Here is a 9,961-nt window from a genome sequence, read left to right as displayed (position 1 = left end):
TAGATTTTAAGGAAGGGTATTTCTGCAGTAAGATAGTGAGCTGCCCAGCAAAATAAGTGCACACATCATTTCAATGGTGAAGGCTGCAAAAAAAAAAATGACACTTTATACTCTAGGTAAAGGAGTCATCTTTTAATACATTTATTGGTCCATTCCATTAAATTAATTGAGGTAAACAAACGGTGCATTTTAAAAAAAATGTATACACTAATAGAGAATTACAAACAGTTTTACCTCAAAGTGTTTTTCTCCATCAATACTAGTTCCATAGTAAACAACGCACAAAGTATATTTATACAGAGATATATGAAAGGGTATAGAAACATGCCAGCACCAGAAGGCAAGACAACATTTCCTAGCCTGCAAGTCTGAACAAGAGCACAGTTGCCAGATTTGGTCAAGTGCAGGAAACAAAAGCCTCCTTCCCATTTTTACATGTTTACTAGCTAATTCACACAGAATTAGCACACAAGTCTTTTCACAGCTTTCATTTTGGTTTTTAATGGTATGAATAGTGACTCTAGTTCCAGTGAGTGGGTTTACAGAGGCTGAAAGCAGAAGAGTCTGGGCTATGAGCCAGCACCATTTTGGTCCCCAGTACTGACACCAACAAGGAGGAAAATGAGATCCACCTCCACGCACAGCCAGCTTGCCTTCACCTGCATGGCCTAACTCTCCTAACCTTAAGGGGGGACAGAGGGATGCAGGCACAAGGCAGAAGAGAACAAGGATGGTACTGCTTTATTTTTATATACTAAAGATGAAAGCCCTTTGGCTGTTTGCAATGGTAAGACTGTCCCTCTGCAATCTGTCTCCCTGTGCAGTGGGAATGTGGCACTGGCCCCAACCCTGCTGCTTGATCTGAAGGTATGGACACATATCTCAGCAGTAGAGTTAAGGAAATGGTTTAGCTTCAAAGCATAGAGTACCAAGTTCTTCAAAGTAGTCTAAGACAGCAACTAGCCTTTAATGTTTTTGCATGCCACTTACATAAGGGTGATCTACTTATGACTTTTTGGAAAGTGCAATATTTTCTGCACAAGTACTGTGCCTTAGCTATGCAACCTTCAAACTAGCCCAGTTCATTACTGAGTACTTGTACAACTCGGATACCCCAGCAAGACTCCAAAGTGCTAAGCATTGAATTAAGCATTGCCATTTTATTCCATAAAATTGGTTAAACAGCACTCCCAAAAAGTTTAAAATGCAACATTCACACTGCCAGAAGGCAAGTTTATTCTGTGATCCCCAGTTTTATTTTACAAAAAAAAAAATCTGGCAAGTAGTAGCAACTCCCCTACCTTAAAAAAAGACCCCATTTCCCTATTTATTGGTTGTTGTAGTAAAAGTTAATATACCAATGGAAAGACTGTTCTACCTTCAGAATATACAGAAGGCTGAACATCTAATGAGCTAGTTCAGTCTATGCAGTTTTGCTCAGTTGTTATCAGCACCAGGATTTTAAACAGTCTGCAACATTAATCATAATCATTGTCAGTTAGATTGTGCAAGTGTTAACAAAAGCATGGCTCCTGTTAAAACACTCAGTCCCTGGTGGTCTGGGAGGGAATTCTTTTGTACGCTGGCATCTGCAGGAGTGACACCTGAAGCAATATGCATCACGAACAAGCTATGCAGAGCCACTGCTGCAAGGCTACCTTGGAGTACCTCCACAGGACCATCTCCACCACTCATGCCTTGCAGATGTTTCTTCCTACCATTTGTCCCACTACTCTATCCTTAGCACAAGTGTCAGTGTGACAAAAATCCAAGAAGACTTCAGTGAAGAAACTATAGTTTATTCTTTGATACAACTCAAATCAGAAGAGTTTGTGTGTTTAGGGCTACAACTATTACCTTTAATTTTTCAGTGGATACCTGAAAAAGCCATGATGTTTCAACATCTATGTTTATTGCAAGAGTCAGAACCTGGTAAAGATACATATGAACAATGCACAGTTCATTACCAAGTATGAAAACAAGATCTCAGTGCTTGCTTTATTGTGCTGGTGCCAGTTAAGAGAAGAAACAAACATCCCAGAAATTACACAGAAATAACCAGAACAGCAGTGAACTACACATCCTCTGAGAGGGAATTTGGTCTGGCTATGGATTACAAGGAAAACTGGGCTAGTTTAAGGACTGTTGAAGGACCCACATGTTACAGGCTCACAGAAAGGGTGCAACTACTTTTGACATTTTAGTGCATGTGCAGGAGGTGACTAAGTGACTGAACACTCAAGAAGTTACTCAAAGATGAAGCTCCTGCACTACTCCTGTTTCCTTTTACCAATACCTTTCACTTTTCACACTTAAGGTTTGGGCCATCCAAAGCAGACTCCTATCCTGCGAGGACTACAGGGTAACATGTCAGAGTTTCACTAACAGTTCAGATCTCAACCTACCACTAACAGCAGATAAGTAACTACACTCTTTAGAAGTGTCACTATACATCTTACAGGAGTTTCCCACTATTTTGTAGTTCTCCTGTTCACCACTGCTGCCCCAGACCTCACAGTCAGGATCCTCCCCACACCTCAGAGCCTCTCCGACAGTTACCTAGTGATTTACAACAGCTCTTTTTACAGACTCCTCCACAGCCCATAGGAGCTGAGAGACCACTACACACCCTTCTTAACACTGCAGCAATTCTTACAGAGGACTACTCTTTTAAATGTTAAGTTTTACTTCCTTTGCACGGGCTTAAGAGGTTTTGGTGTTCCAGACCATGTAAGAAATTCTGTCAGTGGCCACAGTCTAAGGCACATGTTCCAAACTCTCCTCCAAATCAACTTGCAGGTGCCACAGAGCCAGATACTCCGAACACAGAAGTGCAAAGCATGCCTGTCCTTCAACAGCCTGCCAGAACAGGATTTATCTGAAATCAAAACATCCTTTATATGAGGACTAGTTTAAAAACCATGCCACAGAACCAGTAGCATCAGATGAAAGAAAACTTAATATGATCTTCAACAGCTCCAGCCTCAACAGTTATATGTTGATTTGAACTTCACGTGCTATTCTCCACTGTCCATTATGCTTCTCGTGAACAGGTATGGTATGAATTGCTAAATTCCCCAGAACCAAACACCCACTTCAGTTTGATGTAAAACTAAGAGGGAACAAGACCTTGCTGTTGTAAGGCATCAGATGAAACCTACTCATCTGTAGGAAAAAAAACACAGCATCCTTTCTATTCATCTTTCACTTTTTTGATAAGGTGAAGGGAAGACTGTCTAAATATTAGTTCAAAATACATTTTGCTTGACTCGCAGTGATGATGCAGAGTCAACGACAAAATTCCATTTAGCACACAAGAGCCAGCTCAAAAAAGCATGTTGATGTCTGTTTGTGGGAAATAGGAAGACCAAAACCCTGAAGGTCAGACTGTTAAATGCTGTGCAAGTGCTTATTTTAAAAGGGAAAGACTGAGGAGAACAGTTGCTTACTGCTTTAAGATGATCCCCTTAAGCTCTTCCCTTGCACAACAAGAGTAGCTTGTCATTCTGGACCTAACAACAACTTAAAAGCAGAGTTCTTATTTACACCAAGTAAGTGTATATTGCCAAACTGTGATCTTAAACCAAAAAGCATAGTTTGTTTAGTACCACAGAGTTGTTAAGGAAGGCTGAGTCAAAAAGGAAGACCTCTTAAAATTAGTCTTAAACTTCACTTTTGCACAGAGAACATCTCATTAGCCTGACAGCTACCATATTGCTCCAAAAACTCATCTTGACAGTTGCTATAAAGTCACCAAGCTGAGTAGAGCGGCCTCAGGTGTACTTGGTGTTTATGAAGGGATAAATTCCAAACTAGACTAGTACCTGGCATGTCATCACATAACACAGAAGTTACACATACTCAATTACTGCTCAAATTCTTTGCAAGAACATTGCCAGAGATCAAATAATCACTCAAATTTAGCAGTAAGTGCTCGGTTATTTATTCCCCCAAATCCCAATATTAACCCTGATATTAGCCCCAAACCCCCTCACTTAGGGTGGTTAAAAAGTATTTATCTGCATGCTGTTAAACCAAGACTCTGGGACCCTGGAAATCACAGCAGCATTCCTAAGGCCATTAACACCAAGCAGGAATTTACTTGAGGACTTGGACTACAAAACAAAGGGCAGGACTTGCAGAAGCAGTTATTCTTCTAAAGAACCAAGAAAAACTACTAAGAAAACAGATCTGCACCAAAAGTAGTCTTAAAAGACTTGCCGCGTGATTCAGTAGAGACAGGTATGAACACTATGTGTACCTAATAAGGTACCAATCTACCCCCACCAACTTGTTTAAGGCAAGTTTCACACACACTGATGCTTGGTGTAAGCAAACATTTGACATTTTTTGGCTTTTGGCTGCTGCAAAGAAACAAGGGGAGAGAAAGTGGAGTTCTGCTTTTACTACAGCAGGCACCTTAAGTGACCAAGCCCAAAGTGGCTCTAGTTCAGGAAAAAAAAAAAAAACAAACAACACTTAAAGCATGGACCAAGAGAATTCTACCATGCAACTTCCAGAGCTAGCTTTAGAAAAAACACACTAAAGACTCATACTTGCTTCCATCATTCCCATAAGCCTTGAACGGCCACTGTTCAACTCACTCCCACAGCTAGGCTGATTTTGATCCCCAAGACAGTCACAAGTACACTTCAGCCAACTGACATTACTTCATAATCACCAAGATAAACAAAGATACTCAGTATGAACCAACAGCATGCCACACTCACAAAAACCACAGTTCATGCTTGCATCACAGGTGGTGTTGGTATGTTCTGTCTAGGAACAGCCCAACTCCCACACAGAAGAGTCTCCAGAAACCATTTTATCCAGAGGGAGCACATGGGTGTTAGCAATCATTTCCAGCCTTTCCCTGTCCATCCAAAAAAAAGAGCTAAGGATTGGTTAGGGAGTACTGTATCATAGGAATAATTATTTTTTTTTAGCAAACAAAACAGAATGGTAATAAAGATGTCATTTGGCACCTTGCAGTAGAGTTTTATTTTCATCTTTTTAGTCTTCCACTCATTAGTTCCTTCCAGACTAGAGAGGTAAGTTTTATCAAGATCCCCGTGCACTTTCGCTATGAACCCCCAATCACTCCATAGGATAAAGAAGGAACCATTCAAGATAACTCAAAAAGATGAAACATACCCCAGTTTAAACACAGAAAGTGAAGAAAAAAAATTCAAATAGTTTTCAAAGCGTCTGTTCCAGCCTAAATGCAGCCGGCATTTCAGTTAACTTGATGAGTCCTTCATACAGTTCCAGTATGTCTAGTGGTACTGAGCACAGAAGTGCTAGACTGTCCATGAAGTTACTTCTTATTTGGTCTCTGGCTTGTCTTGCAATAGTGGTATAATTGACTCCCACGCCGTAAGGCACTGAAGAAAGAAATAAAGATTTAAAAAATGGATTGTACATCAGTTCTTAACTTTTGACCAACTCTTCCAGACCAACAGAATGTAAGTTCAAGAAAGGCTAGTCAGGTCTTTATAGACTATTACAGAAGGGTGAAAAAACCCAGAACAACGAACAGCAAGAAAGTGTTCAGAAAGAATAGCTGCAGTTTCCAAACAGAGAAAACAAGTTAAAGCTTTCCAAAGTCATGGCTGGCCCAGGCCATTAAAAAAATCATCAGAATACCCAGAATTTCCAAATATCAAGCTAGATTCTTCTGAACTGAAGAACACTCAGCTTGGCAGACAAACTGTTTCTAATAGAAATTCACATCTTTGTGATGTGACTGTGGGACAAGACTGATTTGGACACAATGGCAGCTATTATAGACTACCTCCAGCAAACTTATTTGGAAAACCCATGCATTTAGGGAAAGTAGTTCAGAGACACAGTGTACTCTGGTACACCTCTGGGATTTGACTCCACTGCACGACAAACTGGTAGTCCTGGTATAGTAAAATAAAAGTGGAGTCTAACTTCTGGGTTATTAGAAAGTCACTCCAGGCTTTGGAGTCATTTCCTCAGACACGTATACTTACTCCAGTCCTTGTGCTGTGTATCATTACCATCTTTCAACCACGTACAGCTCAGAAGTCAAACTGGACAAATACAGATCGTGGAATACATATTATTAAACACTGGGAATGGGCAAACTCAGCACCAGCTCTTAGATCCACAAGTCACCGTTGTCAAGCATCTTTTTTCTAATCTTGCTGATTGTACTACAGGTGAATAGAGTATTTCTGCTCGTGTATCCTGAAGCGATTAGACACTTTCCTACTAAAAAGCTTGCTTGCTGCAGCTAAGAGCAAAACTAAGATGTACATACAGATTTAACCATCAATTGCAGAGGCACTGCTGGATGTTCAGCAGTCATTAATACCCCCTCCATGGCAATTTCAGAAGGAAGAAGACACCAGGGTGAAGCAAGTTCTGTGTGACTAGTTATGAATTACTGACAAGACAGACGTTGGAAGGGGCAAAGGAAGTACATATTAACATTATATGGAGAGGTAACCCAGCAGAGGACAAGTTTGTAAGGTAGATGCAGAAAAAAGCAACAGGCAAGAAGATTAAGCATGTCACCATTTACAAGCCTAGTAGTGTTTAATGTATCAACCACTGCACTGGGCAGCATTGTTCTGGCATGAAGGAAAACCAGATGGGCAGCATATGCAGTTAAATGTCAAGGCCCTTTCACTTAAAATCTGACACTGAATGTCAGGTACACATGCACCAACTGAAAAAGGGCAGAGGCACCTGACCAGGTATTTCCAAGACTAGCACACACAAGGGACAGAACTCTGCGCAAGAGGACAGAGATTAGAATAATTTATGCATACCAGGTGTAATCTATATATGGATCCATGGATGTACATTAACCCGTGTAGTTTGGTTCGTAAAAGGCAGAATGAAGATGTTTTCTAGTCTGGCAGTATTACTAGAATATGCAGTTTTGGTCTTTTTCATCACCACTACTGCTACTCAGTAATTTGTTCAGTTCAAGAATGCAAGATAGACAAGCATCCAGGACGAAATGCTGTTACAGGGCTGCCTTGCAAAAGACTGCTAGTCTCATGCAGACCACTTCAGCATGACCAGCAACTCAATAGATTATACTAAACTGCTGACACAGATCAGTTCCCACAGCACTAGAGAACTGATTTAGATGTCCAAGATTTTCTTCAAGACAGCGTGAAGATTTCCTGAAGAATTATCACCACCTCAGAGGAAAGTTAACTACTCTTACTCATGCCAATGCTCCAGCAGTGCCACATACCTTCTCGTAGTACTGGATGTTTTTATCTGCCATCCCCATGAGTAGCTGCCTAAAGTCTTGTCTTTTGTTGTTCTGCCATCTCTCCATATCTGCTTTCAGGTCAGCATTGAAACACTCTACTCGGTCTTGACATTTCTCAACATCTGTGGGTACCTGCAGCAAAAGAAATGAAGATTGAAACTGTCACTGAGGGTGCTGGACTGCTGAATTAGCTCAGACTTCACTGAGCAAAGCTACAGAGGAAAGGGTAAGTTAACAGTCCGGTAGTTACCCTGATAAACTTGCTTATGGCTGCAGGGAGAAAAGCCCCAGTTCTGTGTTGGTGAGGAGAGGGGATTTCTCAATTTGTTCTCTGCTGTTTGAGGCAGTGGGAAGTTGTGCTTGTCCATCTCCATGCCAGATATGGAGACAGACTGAGGAAGACGTTCCTTGCTAGAGGCATATGAAAAGGAATGTCATTTGGTGTGGGTGCTCGGTGCTCAGGCTCAGTTCCTAGTTCTCAAACTGAGCAGCTCAACTACAGCTCCAGAGCAAGCTAGAAAGTAAACTCTCTTCCTTCCTGTTTACAGTTGCACTAGGCATTTCCCAATTTACCCTAGTGCGTATGAAACAAGACATCTACATTTGTCTGAAGAGCTGGATAAGAGACCTCAGTGTTATCTCTCAAACGTAGTATACAAACAGCAGTAATCAGCTATGGCTGATAGAATAAAATTCCTAAATCTCTATAGCTTCCACTTATAACCTTGCAGGCTGCCAGAAAAGAACTTAAGTGTAATGCACTGATGATCATCACTGTGGATTGGCTCATAGGCCTTTGGGCTCAACACTGGACACATAATCCACATAAGCAATGGGAGAAATCTTGAAGGACAGCCTATTGCAAGCCTAAGTAGACATTTAAACAGATTATGACAGTAGTCACCGGCCCAAGGCAGATGTACTTTAGGCCAAAGAAGTTGGTGTTCTTTGCTTATGTTTTAAATAACATCATGTATACCACCAGGCAACTACAGGAACAATTTACAAATGTTTTGTCAAGCACCTTTTTATGCCTTCTCCTTGTGCTGCATAGTCCACACAGATAGGAAGCCTGTAAGGACATGCAGACTAAGACCAAGACCTCAAAAGAGGAAACTCCTGAGACTAGCACCAGTGTGAGAAGTGAACTTCCACTCTGGAAGCTGTGATTTTCACAAAGGCAAAAGGCACAATGAAGAACATTTGCAGAAGTTTGTAGTGGCTCCTCTCATACTTTCATGAGATTCCCTTTTTCCCAAAGGGGCATGAAGGAAGAAGATAAACAGACTACATAAGAAGCTTTTCACGGGTAACAATATAGGAAGTTCGAGGTGTGCTACCACCTTGCAGTTTGGCAAGGTACATGATTTAGGCAGAAACATCAACTCTGGTTCTTCTCCAAGATGTGAACTAGGGCCAATCACTGAAGTATTACATCAACTCAGGAAAGATCCTACATCTGTTCTCCAATAAAGCTGTTTGAGACACAAGAAGCACCTCCTTCATACTCATGGGACTTGACTACCCCTTTATTCACACAACTAGATTTACACTACAGGCACTTTGGGTGTTCAGTTGCTACACACTTTCCCTGCCCTCTCTAAGAACTATACTTCTGGCTACAAAATCCACTCTGCTGCAACTCCAGACATGAACTTCTCACAGGCTTCAGACAAGAACTACCAAGCCAGTGGCTGGAAGGTTTAGAAGATGTTCCCCTCAAGGCAAGTATGCACTGCGCCATATTATAAGTACTCTGCTATCTTAACAGGAAAGGTTAGGCTATCAAGAGAAAGAGTCAAAGTCTGGAAGCAAAACCACATAAGATTTCCCAATCCAATTAAGTTAGTTTCTAAGCACTCACCAGCTTTCTGCTTCTTCTGCCAGGACCTGAAACCACAATGAAGCTATGAAAAAAATAAATCTGTTCTTGTCACAGCTATCTCCTGCAGGTCAGGCTGAGAGGGCAGTACAAGTTTAGAGCTATACAGACAACCCAGTGGTCAGCAAATGGATCACATATGCTCTAATTAAGGAACAACAGCAATGAACTCCAGCTAAGTCTCCACAGGCATCATGAAAGCAGTGTCTGCACACACATCAGTCCTATTTGGGAGTGTAAACACCTTTCCTTCCAAAACTGCAGCTTCCCAGAACAGAAGTTGCAACTCAGTAGCTGAAACAAAATTTTAAAATTAACACCTTTTAAGCACTTGAGAGCAAGGTTAATGATAAGGGAGATTATAGTTCTAACATCAAATTTGGACATAAGTTGAAACATCAATGCTGTGCTTTTATCTGCTTTTATCAGTGGAGATACTAAATAGCAGCTAGCAACTAGGAACTGAGAAGAAAGAAGATTGGACTTTGGGGGAAGTTATTTGAATAACTTGAAAAAACCCAATCCCCAAAACCAAGTGACAACTGGCTCAAACTCCAATACACTCTGGAAGGGCCCCATCACCATTTTAGTAAGTCAATTTAAACTGAGATGTATATGCAGGTAAGAACTGAGCATAAATTTGGTAAGAACTGAGCATAAATATTCAGGGGTCTGGTCACCTCATTATATGAAGTTCTGCACCTACATCTATTCCTTTTCACACAGTTCTTGAAGAAACCAGAGTCTCAGTATGCCTCACATCTAGAATTTAGTGTGGTCAAGTGCAGATGGCATCACTTGCAGCATAAGCATGTCCA

At 41.1% G+C, this 9,961-nt stretch overlaps 1 protein-coding gene across 2 annotated transcripts in view; it reads right to left on the bottom strand.

Annotated features, from left to right (window-relative positions):
- SNX30 (sorting nexin family member 30) overlaps positions 1-9,961 on the bottom strand; it is a 64,006-nt gene that overhangs the window by 11,998 nt on the left and 42,047 nt on the right. The window contains exons 8-9 of one of the 2 annotated variants that reach the window (XM_074812337.1): positions 7,241-7,393; positions 118-5,384 (exon numbers count right to left, since the gene is read on the bottom strand). In XM_074812337.1, coding sequence (XP_074668438.1) covers positions 5,325-5,384; positions 7,241-7,393 — 213 coding nt within the window. In that variant the 3' untranslated portion in view covers positions 118-5,324. Of the gene's footprint in view, positions 1-117; positions 5,385-7,240; positions 7,394-9,961 lie in introns of those variants that run through there. The other variant, XM_074812336.1, reaches the window with a different exon arrangement.

This window comes from Strix aluco, chromosome Z, assembly GCF_031877795.1.
Source record: "Strix aluco isolate bStrAlu1 chromosome Z, bStrAlu1.hap1, whole genome shotgun sequence".
Classification (NCBI taxonomy): domain Eukaryota; kingdom Metazoa; phylum Chordata; class Aves; order Strigiformes; family Strigidae; genus Strix; species Strix aluco.
Note: the sequence above shows the minus strand (reverse complement) of the source record. Positions and strands in the feature narration are given on the sequence as shown.